This window comes from Oncorhynchus gorbuscha, linkage group LG16 (assembly GCF_021184085.1).
Source record: "Oncorhynchus gorbuscha isolate QuinsamMale2020 ecotype Even-year linkage group LG16, OgorEven_v1.0, whole genome shotgun sequence".
Taxonomy (NCBI): domain Eukaryota; kingdom Metazoa; phylum Chordata; class Actinopteri; order Salmoniformes; family Salmonidae; genus Oncorhynchus; species Oncorhynchus gorbuscha.
Window position 1 is genome coordinate 93,819,309 of NC_060188.1, and position 22,754 is coordinate 93,842,062.

At 43.5% G+C, this 22,754-nt stretch overlaps 1 protein-coding gene across 1 annotated transcript in view; it reads left to right on the plus strand.

The window, feature by feature from the left end:
- Positions 1-1,596: 1,596 nt before the first annotated feature.
- mbd2 (methyl-CpG binding domain protein 2) overlaps positions 1,597-22,754 on the plus strand; it is a 116,644-nt gene continuing 95,486 nt past the window's right edge. The window contains exon 1 of the mRNA XM_046305250.1: positions 1,597-2,150. Coding sequence (XP_046161206.1) covers positions 2,035-2,150 — 116 coding nt within the window. The 5' untranslated portion in view covers positions 1,597-2,034. The remainder of the gene's footprint in view (positions 2,151-22,754) is intronic.

The window sequence follows — 22,754 nt, forward strand, 5'->3', positions numbered from 1 at the left end:
CCCATGGTATCTTCTATGGTATGGTATTTTCTATGGTATCCCCCATGGTATCTTCTCTCCATTGGTATCTTCTATGGTATTGTATCTCCCATGGTATTTTCTATGGTACCTCCCATGGTATGGTATCTTCTATGCTATGGTATCTCCAATGGTATTTTCTATGGTATCTTCTATGGTATTGTATCTTCTATGGTATTGTATCTTCTATGGTATCTTCTATGGTATTTTCTATGGTATCTCCCATGGTATCTTCTATGGTATGGTATCTCCTATGGTATGGTATCTTCTATGGTATGGTATTTTCTATGGTATCCCCCATGGTATCTTCTCTCCCATGGTATTTTCTATGGTACCTCCCATGGTGTGGTATCTCCCATGGTATCTTCTATGGTATGGTATCTCCTATGGTATGGTATCTCCCATGGTATCTTCTATGGTATGGTATCTCCTATGGTATGGTATCTCCCATGGTATCTTCTATGGTATGGTATTTTCTATGGTATTGTATCTCCCATGGTATTTTCTATGGTACCTCCCATGGTGTGGTATCTCCCATGGTATCTTACATTTACATTTAAGTCATTTAGCAGACGCTCTTATCCAGAGCGACTTACACATCTTCTATCTCCCATGGTATCTTCTATGGTATCTTCTATGGTATCTTCTATGGTATCTCCTATGGTATCTCCCATGGTATCTCCCATGGTATCTCCCATGGTATCTCCCATGGTATGGTATCTCCCATGGTATGGTATCTCCCATGGTATGGTATCTCCCATGGTATGGTATCTCCCATGGTATGGTATCTCCTTTACCACTATTCGGCCAGACGGTTGGGTTTCAGTTAGAAATAGTTTTGATTATGTGCGAGAGCGAAGCTATTCAAAGACAAGATGGTGACATGATGAAAATGTAGAATTAATTGAATATAAGAAATCGGCATTTTGAAGACTGCCTAAGACTATGCTGTCAATGTAGTTATAATTCTGTGTGAGTAACTATACAGAAGGTTGCTTTGCTGCGGCCGCCGCAGTGGCACGTCTGACCTTTCAGATAATTTGCTAAGGAACTTTTCTGTATACTCAGGAAGAAACAACAACAAAAAATACACCATTTAAATATAATTATGGTGCACGTTTATAATCGGGAGGAGTTTAAAGAGGAGATGCATCTTTAGAGCCTTGGTGTTGCACCACTCTCGTCACCCCGCTACATTTTATTTTACCTTTATTTAACTCGGCAAGTCAGTTAAGAACAAATTCGTATTTATTAACAGTGGGTTAACTGCCTGTTCAGGGGCAGAACGACAGATGTGTACCTTGTCAGCTCGGGGGTTCGAACTTGCAACCTTTCGGTTACTAGTCCAACCACTAGGCTACCCTGCCGCCCCTCACACGGATATGTATAAGCCAATGACTAAGACTTACAGAAACATTCAAATTGAAGAATTTTCAGAAATAAACCGTACAACTTGATAACTTTTATTTTTTTCGGTTCATTTTTTTACTGAATGTTGTAAATGTTGCATCACCGCCTAGGAAGGGGAGGAACCCCGTATAGAATTAGGAATTGGGAAATAGGATCTCTAATGGGGGAAGCGAGAAGTGACGGGACGTTCCAGATAGGCGGGGCGTTGCTGTAGCGAGCGGTGCGGTTACCGGGCGCTGGGTCAGTGTGTGGGAAGTGCTGCAATATCTCACCGTCACTGCCACCGCCGCGGTCGAGCACCGACATACAATTTCTCATAGTTGTATAGTTGAAGATCAGAGAGCGATAGATCGTTGGTTTGACAGGTTTTCCATCTACCGAAAGTCCTCGATACGGAACGCGGAAATAAGAAGTTACTAGTTTTCGCGCTGGTTTCAAGTAGTTTCGCAGTTGACACGGATTCTCCGGTAGCTTTTACGTTCACGTTAGATCGCCAGGTCAGCTGTATTTATCAACACGTTGTTGTATTCTTTAGCTATATCGTCGGTCTTGAATAACGACTTGGGGAGGGGGGGGGGTGATTCCCTAAATATAAAGTATTGCTAGATGATTATGGAGAAGAAGAGGATGGATTGTCCCTCTCTGCCACCGGGTTGGAAGAAAGAAGAAGTGATCCGGAAGTCAGGACTCAGTGCTGGCAAGTGTGATGTCTATTACTACAGGTAATGATCGATCACGAAGATAGATACCAGTAACCTTGACTCTCTTGATAGGTTCACAAGTTATGATAGTTACTTAGTTGTCTGATTTAGCTACAATAACTATTTTCCAAGGAGAAAAATATGGGCTAAAGCTAACTAGCTAGCGAAACCTTAATAAGCTTGAGCACCCCACTCACTCACACTCAGTGCCACAATGTTGCTAGTTAATGATATCAGGGTGAACATTGTATCAAAAAACGGCACAACTTGGCACAAGTACAGTAGCAACATTGTATCACACTTTGTATTACCAACAGACGTTCAAATGTATCTTAGTTTAGACTAGAGATGGTGAGATTGTGATTTTTATTAAAACGTTTTAATTTGGTCACTTGCATTCTTGACCGTGTCTCATCATGTGGTGATCTTGATAAATGACACCTCCTGAAACTGAAACTCTGTTTGCAATCGAGCCCTCTGTCTAAAGTACATGATCTGTGCGGCTAAATTCCGTGGCGATTTACAACATGGTCCTAAATGGTCTATAAGATATAATTGGCGTCTATGCTTTTGGACTCTTCAAAGCTAAATGACAGTTCATCTTTGACATTCAGCAGCTTTGCTGTAGGCCTTCACTCTTCCTCAGTAACTCATTGATTGGTTACCCAGTTCAGGCCCCATCCAGATTGTGGCCTCAAAAAGGTGTCCAAGCTTGTTGCTGACTAGATGTGTGGTTTTTTTTTTTTTTGGGGGTCAAGATTAAAATAATCAATACTATGAAAGTTCTAAACATTTGTGTGTTGTGATCATGTTCCTTCCACCTGGGAAAATCTGACTGAAACGCAGCAATTCTTTCTCCCCCCTTTGAAATGGTTTGATACCTTTTGTCCTCCAGGTAGATCTAAGATCAGGGGGGAGGGGAGGGGGGGGTATACTACTAACTAGATGCTTTGGTTCATTCATAAAACTAAACTCCGATATGTGTTTTTGGTTGTTGAGTCAAAGAAGAGACCATAGTCATTTTCAAGTTTATCTTTCAAAATTTAAAAAATAAAATACAATGATATTTTGGCAAGTTAGCTGGCGAAATCATTGATCCCCCTGTGTACCGATCTGCATGAACAACAACTTGCAACTGAAAACATACTAGCCCCCCCCGGCCCCCCGAGGCAATGCCTTCGGTCTGGCCTAGTGCCTCTGGAGTGTGACACTCCAGCTGCATCCTGGGACCTGGGCCAATGAGCCTGCCTGCCTGTGTACTCTACACCCCTCCCTCTCACTGGTGAAAAACATGCCTCTCATTCTTATTCAAATGGTATGATCCCAGCAGCGTGTGAGAAGTGTTGGCCGATGGGGTGTTTTTTTGTTGTTGGTAGACCTGTGAAAGCTGTGTTGCGTAGCTCTCGTGTGAAGGTCTTGTTCGATGGTGTGTAGACCTGTGATAGTGAGTGTGTGGGTTTTGTACGACTGTGTGGTGAAAGCAGTCTTTGGACGGTCTCAGGTGCGGCCTTGTCAGTGTGTATCTAGGTTGCTCTGACATCCTGTGTGTGTGTGTGTGTGCGCGAGAGGGAGAGAGATGCCAACAACAAGGACTCTGGACACACACTGAGGAAGACCATACTATTCTACGCCACACAGCAGCTCAGCACCTCTCCACACTGATTGGTTGCTAAGCGGAAGCTTTTGATCCCAGAATTCTACGTGGTGACGTTCCAATTTAAAACTCCTGTCTCAACAACAGTGACTAGATTTCTAGAATAATCTGTAGCACTGAGGTTGTGTCGATACATTGGTCAGCTTGGTTTCCCCTTGTAAAAAAAAAAGAAGTTTTTATTTAATTTGAAAACACAATTCAACTGCAGTGAAGCCACTTAACTATCCAAGACCCCCCACAGTCCCCACTCCCAAAACCTCCTCCACCTCCTTGTTCAACAAAGCGACTTCTTTCCATGTCGTTTGTGCGTGGGATGTTGGGGGAGGGGTGTTGGGTGGGTTTGTTTAAGGTGCTGTCTGTGGTTGTGGCTGTGTGTCGGGGAGGGTTGTTAAAAAAGACCCCACACTGTGGGTTGATGCTCATGTTAATGTCCCCCCCCCCCCTGCTCACTCAGCTAGCTATAGGTTAACTACTCCCCCCCCTGCTCACTCGGCAAGCTATAGGTTAACTGTACTCCCCCCTGCTCACTCAGCAAGCTATAGGTTAACTGTATCCCCCCCCTGCTCACTCAGCTAGCTATAGGTCAACTGTACTCGCTCCCCCCCCCTGCTCACTCAGCAAGCTATAGGTTAACTGTACGCCCCCCCGGCTTACTCAGCAAGCTATAGGTTAACTGTACCCCCCCCTGCTCACTCAGCAAGCTATAGGTCAACTGTACTCGCCCCCTGCTCACTCAGCAAGCTATAGGTTGACTGTACCCCCTGCTCACTCAGCAAGCTATAGGTTGACTGTACCCCCTGCTCACTCAGCTAGCTATAGGTTAACTGTACCCCCCTGCTCACTCACCTAGCTATAGGTTAACTGTGCTCCTCCCACCCCGCTCACTCAGCTAGCTATAGGTTAACTGTACTCCCCCCCCCCTGCTCACTCAGCTAGCCATAGGTTAACTGTGCCCCCCCCCCCCTGCTCACTCAGCTAGCTACAGGTTAACTGTGCTCCCCCCTCCCCCCTGCTCACTCAGCTAGCTATAGGTTAACTGTACTCGCTCCCCAGCCATATGCTGCATGGCTTCTCTTCACACCAGGGATCAAATGAAAAGGTCAAGCCCACTTCCTGCCCTCATTTTTCACTCTCAAACTGATCTTAGATCACAGACTGATGCTCGTCCTTTTCATATCAAAGCTAGGTCAATTTGGGTTAGCCTAGATCTGTGATCTCTGTGTCTTGGCGAAGGTTACGTGCATCTCACGGTCCGCCAGCTCCCTCTCTCTCTGTTCATTGTTCTGTCCCTACCTTCATGACTCCTCCATGTTGTTTTGTACTGAATGAACCTAAAGTCTGTGGAATGAACCAATAATACAGTCAACATGTTTGAGTTCCACGGAAACGGCGTGTTCCTACCGAGTTCCACGGAAACGGCGTGTTCCTACCGAGTTCCACGGAAACGGCGTGTTCCTACCGAGTTCCACGGAAACGGCGAGTTCCCACCGAGTTCCACGGAAACGGCGAGTTCCCACCGAGTTCCACGGAAACGGCGAGTTCCCACCGAGTTCCACGGAAACGGCGAGTTCCCACCGAGTTCCACGGAAACGGCGTGTTCCCACCGAGTTCCACGGAAACGGCGTGTTCCCACCGAGTTCCACGGAAACGGCGTGTTCCCACCGAGTTCCACGGAAACGGCGTGTTCCTACCGAGTTCTATTAGGAGATTTACAAGTCTTTGTTGACCAGCTGACTGGTCAATTCTTAGAATGATACTAGTTCAGCATTCCCATAAACTGTGCTGTTGTGTAATGGAGCCTCGGCAGAGGACAGGCCCAGTACTAGACTAGTCCATGGAATGACATGTGGCTGTGTGGCGACGTCGTCTGTAATCCCCAAAGTATATATTTCCGCTTCTCTTCAGCCTCTAGTCTTGATAGTGATGCATGTTATGACTCAGTCATGACTGTGTCCTGAATCACACCCTATTCCCTACGTAGCGCACTACTTTTGACCACAGCCCTGTGGACCCTCGTGAAAAGCAGTGCGCTATGTAGAGAATAGGGTGTCATTGAGGACACAGGCCCCTGCTAGTGATGTTGTTATTATGACTCAGTCAGGGTTCGAGTCATTCTGATCCGATCTTCACACATCCCCTCAGTCAGCCTGGTATGGCAACTGCTCGGCCTCCGACCGCAAGGCACTACAGAGGGTAGTGTGTACAGCCCAGTACATCACTGGGGCCAAGCTTCCTGACATCCAGGACCTCTATACATTTACATTTAAGTCATTTAGCAGACGCTCTTATCCGGAGCGACTTAAAAATTGGTGCATTCACCTTATGACATCTATACCAGGCCGTGTCAGTGGAAGGCTCTAAAAATAAATAAAAAAGACTCCAGCCACCCTAGTCAAAGACTGTTCTCTCTGCTACCGCACAGCAACCGGTACAGGTATATAGCCTCCACATTGAATCTGTACCGTAATACCCTGTATATAGCCTCCACATTGAATCTGTACCGTAATACCCTGTATATAGTCTCCACATTGAATCTGTACCGTAACACCCTGTATATAGCCTCCACATTGAATCTGTACCGTAATACCCTGTATATAGCCTCCACATTGACACTGTACTGGTACCCCCTGTATATAGCCTCCACATTGAATCGGTACCGGGAACCCCCTGTATATAGCCTCCACATTGACTCTGTACCGTGGTACCCCCTGTATATAGCCTCCACATTGACTCTGTACCGTAACACCCTGTATATAGCCTCCACATTGACTCTGTACCGGGAACCCCCTGTATATAGCCTCCACATTGACTCTGTACCGGGAACCCCCTGTATATAGCCTCCACATTGACTCTGTACCGTAACACCCTGTATATAGCCTCCACATTGACTCTGTACTGTAACACCCTGTATATAGCCTCCACATTGACTCTGTACCGTAACACCCTGTATATAGCCTCCACATTGACTCTGTACTGTAACACCCTGTATATAGCCTCCACATTGACTCTGTACCGGTGCCCCTGTATATAGCTTCCACATTGACTCTGTACCGTAACACCCTGTATATAGCCTCCACATTGACTCTGTACCGGTGCCCCCTGTATATAGTCTCCACATTGACTCTGTACCGTTACCCCCTGTATATAACCTCCACATTGACTCTGTACCGTAACACCCTGTATATAGCCTCCACATTGACTCTGTACCGTAATACCCTGTATATAGTCTCCACATTGACTCTGTACCGTAACACCCTGTATATAGCCTCCACATTGACTCTGTACCGTAACACCCTGTATATAGCCTCCACATTGACTCTGTACCAGTACCCCCTGTATATAGCCTCCACATTGACTCTGTACCGTAATACCCTGTATATAGCTTCCACATTGACTCTGGACCGTAACACCCTGTATATAGCCTCCACATTGACTCTGGACCGTAACACCCTGTATATAGCCTCCACATTGACTCTGGACCGTAACACCCTGTATATAGCCTCCACATTGACTCTGTACCGTAACACCCTGTATATAGCCTCCACATTGACTCTGTACCGTAATACCCTGTATATAGCCTCCACATTGACTCTGTACCGTAATACCCTGTATATAGCCTCCACATTGACTCTGTACCGTAATACCCTGTATATAGCTTCCACATTGACTCTGTACCGTAATACCCTGTATATAGTCTCCACATTGACTCTGTACCGTAATACCCTGTATATAGCCTCCACATTGACTCTGTACCGTAACACCCTGTATATAGCCTCCACATTGACTCTGTACCGTAACACCCTGTATATAGCCTCCACATTGACTCTGTACCGTAACACCCTGTATATAGCCTCCACATTGACTCTGTACCGTAACACCCTGTATATAGCCTCCACATTGACTCTGTACCGTAATACCCTGTATATAGCCTCCACATTGACTCTGTACCGTAACACCCTGTATATAGCCTCCACATTGACTCTGTACCGTAACACCCTGTATATAGCCTCCACATTGACTCTGTACCGTAACACCCTGTATATAGCCTCCACATTGACTCTGTACCGTAATACCCTGTATATAGCCTCCACATTGACTCTGTACCGTAACACCCTGTATATAGCCTCCACATTGACTCTGTACCGTAACACCCTGTATATAGCCTCCACATTGACTCTGTACTGTAACACCCTGTATATAGCCTCCACATTGACTCTGTACCGGTGCCCCTGTATATAGCTTCCACATTGACTCTGTACCGTAACACCCTGTATATAGCCTCCACATTGACTCTGTACCGTAACACCCTGTATATAGCCTCCACATTGACTCTGTACCGGTGCCCCCTGTATATAGTCTCCACATTGACTCTGTACCGTTACCCCCTGTATATAACCTCCACATTGACTCTGTACCGTAACACCCTGTATATAGCCTCCACATTGACTCTGTACCGTAATACCCTGTATATAGTCTCCACATTGACTCTGTACCGTAACACCCTGTATATAGCCTCCACATTGACTCTGTACCGTAACACCCTGTATATAGCCTCCACATTGACTCTGTACCAGTACCCCCTGTATATAGCCTCCACATTGACTCTGTACCGTAATACCCTGTATATAGCTTCCACATTGACTCTGGACCGTAACACCCTGTATATAGCCTCCACATTGACTCTGGACCGTAACACCCTGTATATAGCCTCCACATTGACTCTGGACCGTAACACCCTGTATATAGCCTCCACATTGACTCTGTACCGTAACACCCTGTATATAGCCTCCACATTGACTCTGTACCGTAATACCCTGTATATAGCCTCCACATTGACTCTGTACCGTAATACCCTGTATATAGCCTCCACATTGACTCTGTACCGTAATACCCTGTATATAGCTTCCACATTGACTCTGTACCGTAATACCCTGTATATAGTCTCCACATTGACTCTGTACCGTAATACCCTGTATATAGCCTCCACATTGACTCTGTACCGTAACACCCTGTATATAGCCTCCACATTGACTCTGTACCGTAACACCCTGTATATAGCCTCCACATTGACTCTGTACCGTAACACCCTGTATATAGCCTCCACATTGACTCTGTACCGTAACACCCTGTATATAGCCTCCACATTGACTCTGTACCGTAACACCCTGTATATAGCCTCCACATTGACTCTGTACCGTAACACCCTGTATATAGCCTCCACATTGACTCTGTACCGTAACACCCTGTATATAGCCTCCACATTGACTCTGTACCGTAACACCCTGTATATAGCCTCCACATTGACTCTGTACCGTAATACCCTGTATATAGCCTCCACATTGACTCTGTACCGTAACACCCTGTATATAGCCTCCACATTGACTCTGTACCGTAACACCCTGTATATAGCCTCCACATTGACTCTGTACCGTAACACCCTGTATATAGCCTCCACATTGACTCTGTACCGTAACACCCTGTATATAGCCTCCACATTGACTCTGTACCGTAACACCCTGTATATAGCCTCCACATTGACTCTGTACCGTAACACCCTGTATATAGCCTCCACATTGACTCTGTACCGTAACACCCTGTATATAGCCTCCACATTGACTCTGTACCGTAACACCCTGTATATAGCCTCACTTATTATTTTACTGCTGCTGTTTCATTATTTGATACTTTTATTTTACATTTTTTACTTAACACTGTTGTTTAAGGGCTTGTAACTAAGCATTTTACTGTAAGGTCTTCACTTGTTGTATTCGGGCGCTTGCGACAAATAAAATTTGATTTGAGACGGAGTTCCTCTCTTCTTCCCACATCACCTCAGTCAGTCCCAGAGATGGAGTTCAGTTCATTGCTTGTGCTCTCCTGCTAGAGTTCGTTGTGGTTTGACAGAATTATTGAAATGAACCTCCTCTGGGCATTCTAGCCACTGCTGCTTTGATGTTTCAGGAGTGGCTAGCATTCACAACAATCCCAGTCGGTGGGAAGGTAGGAAGGACTGAATACAGGTATCTGAGGCAGAGGGCAAGAGTCGGCTGTTGTGAGATCGGGCTCTGTGTGTTAGGCTAAGTGGAGAAGGTTTGTGACAAAAAAAAACATGTTTTTATGTGTAGTCGTTCTCTCAGTGAAGTGGGCCTACTCGGCATTGGTGACACTTGAAAGGATACCTGAGATGAATTGAATCTCTTCGGAGTGAGAGGCAACTCCACTCGACTCATGAGGTGAATTGAATCTGAGAGTGAACCCAGCTCGACTCTTTGCCCTCAGAGGTTTGTAGAACAGCAACTGAGGTCATTAGTAAGGTTATGGGATTACTACAACTCAGTGCTTGTCCTCATAGGTCACACACACACACACACACACACACACACACACACACACACACACACACACACACACACACACACACACACACACACACACACACTGCCTGACTGTGAAGCTGAAAGAGACAACATGTAGCCATGGTTACCCGGCTATAGAATGAAACCATGCTTACCGGGCTATAGAATGAAACCATGCTTACCGGGCTATAGAATGAAACCATGCTTACCGGGCTATAGAATGAAACCATGCTTACCGGGCTATAGAATGAAACCATGCTGTCTGCCATCCAGGACCTCTATACCACGTGGTGTTTTTCTGGGGTCAGAAGCTTCTAAAGCCATGACGTCATTTTCTGGAATATTCCAAGCTGTTTAAAGGCACAGTCAACTTAGTGTATGTAAACTTCTGACCCACTGGAATTGTGATACAGTGAATTACAAGTGAAGTAATCTGTCTGTAAACAATTGTTCGGAAAAATGAACCGAGGTGTATGTAAACTTCAACTGTAAATGCAAAACCTGGGAGGCTTCTGGTTCTCACCCCCTTCCATAGACTTACACAGTAATTATGACAACTTCCGGAGGACGTCCTCCAACCTATCAGAGCTCTTGCAGCATGAACTGACATTGAGTGGACAATCAAAGCATTAGAGACAGTGCATAAAGAACATCTCCACATTGACTCTGTACCGTAACACCCTGTATATAGCCTCCACATTGACTCTGTACCGTAACACCCTGTATATAGCCTCCACATTGACTCTGTACCGGTACCCCCTGTATATAGCCTCCACATTGACTCTGTACCGGTACCCCTGTATATAGCCTCCACATTGACTCTGTACCGGTACCCCCTGTATATAGCCTCCACATTGACTCTGTACCGGTACCCCCTGTATATAGCCTCCACATTGACTCTGTACCGTAACACCCTGTATATAGCCTCCACATTGACTCTGTACCGGTACCCCCTGTATATAGCCTCCACATTGACTCTGTACCGGTACCCCCCTGTATATAGCCTCCACATTGACTCTGTACCGGTACCCCCTGTATATAGCCTCCACATTGACTCTGTACCGGTACCCCCTGTATATAGCCTCCACATTGACTCTGTACCGGTACCCCCTGTATATAGCCTCCACATTGACTCTGTACCGGTACCCACTGTATATAGCCTCCACATTGACTCTGTACCGGTACCCCTGTATATAGCCTCCACATTGACTCTGTACCGTAACACCCTGTATATAGCCTCCACATTGACTCTGTACCGGTACCCCCTGTATATAGCCTCCACATTGACTCTGTACCGGTACCCCCTGTATATAGCCTCCACATTGACTCTGTACCGGTACCCCCTGTATATAGCCTCCACATTGACTCTGTACCGGTACCCCTGTATATAGCCTCCACATTGACTCTGTACCGTAACACCCTGTATATAGCCTCCACATTGACTGTACCGTAACACCCTGTATATAGCCTCCACATTGACTCTGTACCGGTACCCCCTGTATATAGCCTCTACTTTGACTCTGTACCGGTACCCCCTGTATATAGCCTCCACATTGACTCTGTACCGGTACCCCCTGTATATAGCCTCCACATTGACTCTGTACCGGTACCCCCTGTATATAGCCTCTACTTTGACTCTGTACCGGTACACCCTGTATATAGCCTCCACATTTGGCGAGTAGATTTAGGTATTGCTCGTTAAGAATGCCTATTTCACCAGCCATGTTGGCGGGTGGTCAATTTGCTCTACAGTGCGTTACGTTTGTGAATAAAAAAAAGTCAAAAGTCAAGTACGTGTTGCAATTTATTGCTCCAGTAGCTGTTTTCAAAGTATGTTTTGTACTGTTTTGTTTCATAGCTGCTGATCGCACAAAGCAATAGGAATCCTATGTCTCTGTGCACAGACATGAAAGTTGTTGGTCTAATCGTTCGAAAGTCTACAAAGTTCGACATTGTCCTCGTGTCTCACACACGGTGACTCGAGTGGTAACCTCTCGCCCTTAAAGGGGTAGCTGAACATTTTTGTCTCATCTCATATTTTGGTTAATAATTTGAAAAAAAATGAAATGTAGCAATATACCACATGACTTTATTATAATAATAAATGTATTGTTTTAAGAAACGTTGCAGAGCATTGTCATCCTTTTTGTTTTTGTTATGTAATTATGGATAATTATTTATGGGGGCTGGTAAAAACATCTGAGTAGTAGATATTTTCATCCACCTGCTGGTGGACCAACAAGTACATTTTAGGCCGAGATCAGAGAACGAATTTAGTACTGAAAGCATAGACTTCAGCTAGCTAGCACTGCACTGCATAACACAGCTATTTTCAGGTCTCTCCAGAGATGTTAGTTTGTGTTCAAGTCCGGGCTCTGGCTGGGCAACTCAAGGACATTGAGACTTGTCCCGAATCCACTCCTGTGTTGTCTTGGCTGTGTGCTTAGGGTCGTTGTGCTGTTGGAAGGTGAACCTTAGTAGGTTTTCATCAAAGATCTCTCTGTACTTTGCTCTGTTCAGCTTTCCCTCGATCCTGACTAGTTTCCCAGTCCATTGCTACTGAAAAAACATCCCCACAGCGTGATGCTGCCACCACCATGCTTCACCATAGGGATGGTGCCAGGTTTCCTCCAGACGTGACGCTTTGCATTCAGGCCAAAGAGTTCAATATTGTTTCTGATGGTCTGAGCGTCCTTTAGGTGCCTTTTGGCAAAATCTAACTTGGCTGTCATGTGCCTTTTACAGAGGAGCGGCTTCCGTCTGGCCACTACCATAAAGGCCTGATTGGTGGAGTGGTGCAGAGATGGTTGTCTTTCTGGAAGGTTCTCCCATCTCCACAGAGGAACTCTGAAGCTCTGTCAAAGTGACCATTGGGTTCTTGGTCACCTCCCTGACCAAGGCCCTTCTCCCCCGATTGCTCAGTTTGGCCGGCCGACCAGCTCTAGGAAGAGTCTTGGTGGTTCCAAACGTCTTCCTTTTAAGAATGATGGAGGCCACTGTGTTCTTGGGGACCTTCAATGCTGCAGAACTTTTTTGGTGCCCTTCTCCAGATATGTACCTCGACACAATCCTGTCTCGGAGCTCTACGGACAATTCCTTCGACCTCATGGCTCGGTTTTTGCTCTGACATGCACTGTCAACTGTGGGACCTTATATAGACACAGGTGTGTGCCTTTCCAAATCATGTCCAATCAATTGAATTTACCACAGGTGGTCTCCAATCAAGTTGTAGAAATATCTCAAGGATGATCAATAGAAACAGGATGCACCTGAGCTCAATTTCGAGTCTCATAGCAAAGAGTCTGAGTTCTTATGTAAATAAGGTATTTCTGTTTTTCCTTTTTTATAAATCTACAAGAATTTTGACAAACCTGTTTTTGCTTTGTCATTATGGGGTATTGTGATGTCATTATGGGGTATTGTGATGCCATTGTGGGGTATTGTGATGTCATTATGGGGTATTGTGATGCCATTATGGGGTATTGTGATGCCATTATGGGGTATTGTGATGCCATTATGGGGTATTGTGATGCCATTATGGGGTATTGTGATGCCATTATGGGGTATTGTGATGCCATTATGGGGTATTGTGATGCCATTGTGGGGTATTGTGATGCCATTGTGGGGTATTGTGATGCCATTGTGGGGTATTGTGATGTCATTATGGGGTATTGTGATGTCATTGTGGGGTATTGTGATGTCATTGTGGGGTATTGTGATGTCATTATGGGGTATTGTGATGCCATTATGGGGTATTGTGATGCCATTATGGGGTATTGTGATGCCATTATGGGGTATTGTGATGTCATTGTGGGGTATTGTGATGCCATTGTGGGGTATTGTGATGCCATTGTGGGGTATTGTGATGCCATTGTGGGGTATTGTGATGTCATTATGGGGTATTGTGATGCCATTATGGGGTATTGTGATGTCATTGTGGGGTATTGTGATGTCATTGTGGGGTATTGTGATGTCATTATGGGGTATTGTGATGCCATTATGGGGTATTGTGATGCCATTATGGGGTATTGTGATGCCATTATGGGGTATTGTGATGCCATTATGGGGTATTGTGAGTAGACTGACGGAATTTTATTTATTTGATCAATTTTAGAATACGGCAGAAACGTAACAAAATATGGAAAATGGGAAAGGGGTCTGAGTACTTTCTGAATGCACTGTACCTAGGTAGCGAATACAGCTAGCTAGTTTAGCCTACTTTAGCTAGCTGGCTATGTTAGCTAGCTGGTTATGTTAGCTAGCTGGCTATGCTAGCTAGCTGGCTATGCTAGCTAGCTGGCCATGTTAGTTAGCTGGCCATGTTAGCTAGCTAGCTGGCCATGTTAGCTAGCTAGCTGGCCATGTTAGCTAGCTAGCTGGCCATGTTAGTTAGTTAGCTGGCCATGTTAGTTAGTTAGCTGGCCATGTTAGTTAGCTAGCTGGCCATGTTAGTTAGCTAGCTGGCCATGTTAGCTAGCTAGCTGGCCATGTTAGCTAGCTAGCTGGCCATGTTAGCTAGCTAGCTGGCCATGTTAGGCTATGGTTATCCAACACTATAACTATTCCAAGTCCAGGTCAGCTTTTGGTTTTATTAATTTATTGCCACAGGTCCCGGCAGTGTAACTGCTGAACTGCTAAACTGCTTGCTGTACACTTTACACTTTAATAAGGGTTAGTTCTAGTAGCCATGTTGACTCTGACGTTAGCTAATATAGTGACAAAGATGTAGTCTGTGTTTAGTGGTTATTGTATGAAAGTTTGGCTTGGAAATGTTTTTCTGCTGGTCACAGACAGCTGTTGTCTTGTGCACTGAAGTCCACAAGCGAAGGGAAAAGGTGAGAGGAGGAGAGAGTGTAGATGGGAGAAGGAATCATATATATATATATATATATATATATATATATACACACACAACGATCAACGTGATCATGCTGTTTTGTACGTGGCTGCTATTAAAGTGAACTGTGTTTGCTGGTGATCAGTGGTGTATTCATTCTGTCGATTCTGTTGAAAAACGTTTCTTAAACGTAAGCAAACGGAATGAAACGAGGATAAACACACCCTCAATGTGTCCAATAGAAACATTTGTTTTTTTCAACTGTTGGACTCATGATTCCACCCTAGATCAGCTAGACACAGTTAACAGTGTGCAAGGCGGTATTGAATGTGTCACTGTCGGCCACATTGATTCGACCTCGTCTTTCTCTCCACCTGTGTGCACTTATGTTGCAAACTTTCCTTCGTAGGCGAGGTTGTAGCAACCTCCTGATTTATTTTTTTGGTTTTTTTGAAAAATTCAAGTATCATGTAGTATCCTCTATGGATGTTACATTGAACTGGGTGAATATGAATGACAGTAACCTAAACCTGTCACTGTTACATTGAACTGGGTGAATATGAATGACAGTAACCTAAACCCTATTGATTTTACATTGAACTGGGTGAATATGAATGACAGTAACCTAAACCTATCGATGTTACATTGAACTGGGTGAATATGAATGACAGTAACCTAAACCTGTCACTGTTACATTGAACTGGGTGAATATGAATGACAGTAACCTAAACCCGTCACTGTTACATTGAACTGGGTGAATATGAATGACAGTAACCTAAACCTGTCACTGTTACATTGAACTGGGTGAATGACAGTAACCTAAACCTATCACTGTTACATTGAACTGGGTGAATATGAATGACAGTAACCTAAACCTGTCACTGTTACATTGAACTGGGTGAATATGAATGACAGTAACCTAAACCTGTCACTGTTACATTGAACTGGGTGAATATGAATGACAGTAACCTAAACCTGTCACTGTTACATTGAACTGGGTGAATATGAATGACAGTAACCTAAACCCTATTGATTTTACATTGAACTGGGTGAATATGAATGACAGTAACCTAAACCTATCGATGTTACATTGAACTGGGTGAATATGAATGACAGTAACCTAAACCTGTCACTGTTACATTGAACTGGGTGAATGACAGTAACCTAAACCTGTCACTGTTACATTGAACTGGGTGAATGACAGTAACCTAAACCTGTCACTGTTACATTGAACTGGGTGAATATGAATGACAGTAACCTAAACCTGTCACTGTTACATTGAACTGGGTGAATATGAATGACAGTAACCTAAACCTGTCACTGTTACATTGAACTGGGTGAATATGAATGACAGTAACCTAAACCCTATTGATGTTACATTGAACTGGGGGAATATGAATGACAGTAACCTAAACCTGTCACTGTTACATTGAACTGGGTGAATGACAGTAACCTAAACCTATCACTGTTACATTGAACTGGGTGAATATGAATGACAGTAACCTAAACCTGTCACTGTTACATTGAACTGGGTGAATGACAGTAACCTAAACCTGTCACTGTTACATTGAACTGGGTGAATGACAGTAACCTAAACCTGTCACTGTTACATTGAACTGGGTGAATATGAATGACAGTAACCTAAACCCTATTGATTTTACATTGAACTGGGTGAATATGAATGACAGTAACCTAAACCTGTCACTGTTACATTGAACTGGGTGAATGACAGTAACCTAAACCTGTCACTGTTACATTGAACTGGGTGAATATGAATGACAGTAACCTAAACCCTATTGATTTTACATTGAACTGGGTGAATATGAATGACAGTAACCTAAACCTGTCACTGTTACATTGAACTGGGTGAATATGAATGACAGTAACCTAAACCTGTCACTGTTACATTGAACTGGGTGAATGACAGTAACCTAAACCTGTCACTGTTACATTGAACTGGGTGAATGACAGTAACCTAAACCTGTCACTGTTACATTGAACTGGGTGAATGACAGTAACCTAAACCTGTCACTGTTACATTGAACTGGGTGAATGACAGTAACCTAAACCTGTCACTGTTACATTGAACTGGGTGAATATGAATGACAGTAACCTAAACCTGTCACTGTTACATTGAACTGGGTGAATATGAATGACAGTAACCTAAACCTGTCACTGTTACATTGAACTGGGTGAATATGAATGACAGTAACCTAAACCTGTCACTGTTACATTGAACTGGGTGAATATGAATGACAGTAACCTAAACCCTATTGATGTTACATTGAACTGGGGGAATATGAATGACAGTAACCTAAACCTGTCACTGTTACATTGAACTGGGTGAATATGAATGACAGTAACCTAAACCTGTCACTGTTACATTGAACTGGGTGAATATGAATGACAGTAACCTAAACCCTATTGATGTTACATTGAACTGGGGGAATATGAATGACAGTAACCTAAACCTGTCACTGTTACATTGAACTGGGTGAATGACAGTAACCTAAACCTATCACTGTTACATTGAACTGGGTGAATATGAATGACAGTAACCTAAACCTGTCACTGTTACATTGAACTGGGTGAATGACAGTAACCTAAACCTGTCACTGTTACATTGAACTGGGTGAATGACAGTAACCTAAACCTGTCACTGTTACATTGAACTGGGTGAATATGAATGACAGTAACCTAAACCCTATTGATTTTACATTGAACTGGGTGAATATGAATGACAGTAACCTAAACCTGTCACTGTTACATTGAACTGGGTGAATATGAATGACAGTAACCTAAACCTGTCACTGTTACATTGAACTGGGTGAATGACAGTAACCTAAACCTGTCACTTTTACATTGAACTGGGTGAATATGAATGACAGTAACCTAAACCTGTCACTGTTACATTGAACTGGGTGAATATGAATGACAGTAACCTAAACCTGTCACTGTTACATTGAACTGGGTGAATATGAATGACAGTAACCTAAACCCTATTGATGTTACATTGAACTGGGGGAATATGAATGACAGTAACCTAAACCTGTCACTGTTACATTGAACTGGGTGAATGACAGTAACCTAAACCTGTCACTGTTACATTGAACTGGGTGAATATGAATGACAGTAACCGAAACCTGTCACTGTTACATTGAACTGGGTGAATGACAGTAACCTAAACCTGTCACTGTTACATTGAACTGGGTGAATGACAGTAACCTAAACCTGTCACTGTTACATTGAACTGGGTGAATATGAATGACAGTAACCTAAACCTGTCACTGTTACATTGAACTGGGTGAATATGAATGACAGTAACCTAAACCCTATTGATTTTACATTGAACTGGGTGAATATGAATGACAGTAACCTAAACCTGTCACTGTTACATTGAACTGGGTGAATATGAATGACAGTAACCTAAACCTGTCACTGTTACATTGAACTGGGTGAATGACAGTAACCTAAACCTGTCACTGTTACATTGAACTGGGTGAATGACAGTAACCTAAACCTGTCACTGTTACATTGAACTGGGTGAATATGAATGACAGTAACCTAAACCTGTCACTGTTACATTGAACTGGGTGAATATGAATGACAGTAACCTAAACCTGTCACTGTTACATTGAACTGGGTGAATATGAATGACAGTAACCTAAACCTGTCACTGTTACATTGAACTGGGTGAATATGAATGACAGTAACCTAAACCTGTCACTGTTACATTGAACTGGGTGAATATGAATGACAGTAACCTAAACCTGTCACTGTTACATTGAACTGGGTGAATGACAGTAACCTAAACCTGTCACTGTTACATTGAACTGGGTGAATATGAATGACAGTAACCTAAACCCTATTGATTTTACATTGAACTGGGTGAATATGAATGACAGTAACCTAAACCTGTCACTGTTACATTGAACTGGGTGAATATGAATGACAGTAACCTAAACCTGTCACTGTTACATTGAACTGGGTGAATGACAGTAACCTAAACCTGTCACTGTTACATTGAACTGGGTGAATGACAGTAACCTAAACCTGTCACTGTTACATTGAACTGGGTGAATGACAGTAACCTAAACCTGTCACTGTTACATTGAACTGGGTGAATATGAATGACAGTAACCTAAACCTGTCACTGTTACATTGAACTGGGTGAATATGAATGACAGTAACCTAAACCTGTCACTGTTACATTGAACTGGGTGAATATGAATGACAGTAACCTAAACCTGTCACTGTTACATTGAACTGGGTGAATGACAGTAACCTAAACCTGTCACTGTTACATTGAACTGGGTGAATATGAATGACAGTAACCTAAACCCTATTGATGTTACATTGAACTGGGGGAATATGAATGACAGTAACCTAAACCTGTCACTGTTACATTGAACTGGGTGAATGACAGTAACCTAAACCTGTCACTGTTACATTGAACTGGGTGAATATGAATGACAGTAACCGAAACCTGTCACTGTTACATTGAACTGGGTGAATATGAATGACAGTAACCTAAACCTGTCACTGTTACATTGAACTGGGTGAATATGAATGACAGTAACCTAAACCCTATTGATGTTACATTGAACTGGGTGAATATGAATGACAGTAACCTAAACCTATCACTGTTACATTGAACTGGGTGAATGACAGTAACCTAAACCTATCACTGTTACATTGAACTGGGTGAATATGAATGACAGTAACCTAAACCTGTCACTGTTACATTGAACTGGGTGAATGACAGTAACCTAAACCTGTCACTGTTACATTGAACTGGGTGAATGACAGTAACCTAAACCTGTCACTGTTACATTGAACTGGGTGAATGACAGTAACCTAAACCTGTCACTGTTACATTGAACTGGGTGAATATGAATGACAGTAACCTAAACCCTATTGATTTTACATTGAACTGGGTGAATATGAATGACAGTAACCTAAACCTGTCACTGTTACATTGAACTGGGTGAATGACAGTAACCTAAACCTGTCACTGTTACATTGAACTGGGTGAATGACAGTAACCTAAACCTGTCACTGTTACATTGAACTGGGTGAATATGAATGACAGTAACCTAAACCCTATTGATTTTACATTGAACTGGGTGAATATGAATGACAGTAACCTAAACCTGTCACTGTTACATTGAACTGGGTGAATATGAATGACAGTAACCTAAACCTGTCACTGTTACATTGAACTGGGTGAATGACAGTAACCTAAACCTGTCACTGTTACATTGAACTGGGTGAATATGAATGACAGTAACCTAAACCTGTCACTGTTACATTGAACTGGGTGAATATGAATGACAGTAACCTAAACCTGTCACTGTTACATTGAACTGGGTGAATATGAATGACAGTAACCTAAACCCTATTGATGTTACATTGAACTGGGGGAATATGAATGACAGTAACCTAAACCTGTCACTGTTACATTGAACTGGGTGAATAACAGTTAAACCTGTCACTGTTACATTGAACTGGGTGAAATGACAGTAACCTAAACCTGTCACTGTTACATTGAACTGGGTGAATGACAGTAACCTAAACCTGTCACTGTTACATTGAACTGGGTGAATATGAATGACAGTAACCTAAACCTGTCACTGTTACATTGAACTGGGTGAATGACAGTAACCTAAACCTGTCACTGTTACATTGAACTGGGTGAATATGAATGACAGTAACCGAAACCTGTCACTGTTACATTGAACTGGGTGAATGACAGTAACCTAAACCTGTCACTGTTACATTGAACTGGGTGAATGACAGTAACCTAAACCTGTCACTGTTACATTGAACTGGGTGAATATGAATGACAGTAACCTAAACCTGTCACTGTTACATTGAACTGGGTGAATATGAATGACAGTAACCTAAACCTGTCACTGTTACATTGAACTGGGTGAATGACAGTAACCTAAACCTGTCACTGTTACATTGAACTGGGTGAATGACAGTAACCTAAACCTGTCACTGTTACATTGAACTGGGTGAATATGAATGACAGTAACCTAAACCTGTCACTGTTACATTGAACTGGGTGAATATGAATGACAGTAACCTAAACCTGTCACTGTTACATTGAACTGGGTGAATGACAGTAACCTAAACCTGTCACTGTTACATTGAACTGGGTGAATATGAATGACAGTAACCTAAACCTGTCACTGTTACATTGAACTGGGTGAATATGAATGACAGTAACCTAAACCTGTCACTGTTACATTGAACTGGGTGAATATGAATGACAGTAACCTAAACCTGTCACTGTTACATTGAACTGGGTGACAGGAATATGAATCCAATATGCTGTCATAGAAGTAAGGCCGTGCTCAATAAAAACTCAAAACTAAACTCGTCCTCCCCCGTCTTTAATTGGCACCGACCGCCACTCGTCTACACCTGTTGTTTACGAAGCATGTGACAAATGACATTTTGATTTGAACACGCAACACCCCATATAACACTGACATTGTCTACGTTGGGTTTCTGTCGATTAGGCCTTGGTCCTGGTGCTGCAAAATGCTGGGACTTTAGTCTGTCTTTAACACTGATTATCAATGTAGGCCTAAGTCTGCCATTTTGTCTGTTCACACAACAAGTCCATTGTTAGCCAGTCTGCTCAAGCAGAAGAGTTGAGGGGGACGTAGCAGAGAGAGAGAGAGAGAGAGAGAGTCGCCACGGCCATTTTGAAGAGACAACTCTATGCGAGTGTGAAAACCAGCTGTGTGGTGGCGACTGAAACGAAGGGCTAACTGTGCTAGCGAGCGCTGGCTGGGTTCAGGTTGGTACACTCACCTCAGTGGATTGTCCAGGCTGTACTGAACTGTACTGTAGCTTAGAGCCACGGTGCAGTTCACTGATCCTCACAACCCACTCTCTCTCTTGCTCTCGCTCGCTCGCTCTCTCTCTTGCTCTCGCTCGCTCGCTCTCTCTCGCTCTCTCTCGCTCTCTCTCTCTCTTTCTGCTCGGCACAGCGCTAAGCTACTGACCTACATGTCACTGTGTGCTGTCTGTCTGCCTGACTGGCGTGCTAGCTAGGTAATGGCTGCATCTTTAAAGGAGTACAGTAGAGTTCAGTACAGTAGACTACAGTACAATATGCTGTACTCTTCCTTAGTGTACTACTGTCTTGTATTGGACTGTACTGTGCTGTGTTCTACTCACTACACTGTGCTGTGTTCTACTCACTACACTGTGCTGTGTTCTACTCACTACACTGTGCTGTGTTCTACTCACTACACTGTACTGTGTTCTACTCACTGTACTGTACTGTGATCTACTCACTACACTGTACTGTGATCTACTCACTACACTGTACTGTGATCTACTCACTACACTGTACTGTGATCTACTCACTACACTGTACTGTGATCTACTCACTACACTGTACTGTGATCTACTCACTGCACTGTACTGTGATCTACTCACTACACTGTACTGTGATCTACTCACTGCACTGTACTGTGATCTACTCACTACACTGTACTGTGATCTACTCACTACACTGTACTGTGATCTACTCACTGTACTGTACTGTGATCTACTCACTACACTGTACTGTGATCTACTCACTACACTGTACTGTGATCTACTATCAAATTAGTGAGAACATACGCCTTTGATAGGTTCAGGTCAGGGTTAGGGTTAGGGTCAGGGTTAGGGTTAGGGTTATACGTCAAGGCCAGGGTGGGGTTAGGGTTGGGGTTAGGGTTAGGGTCAGGGTTAGGGTTATACGTCAAGGCCAG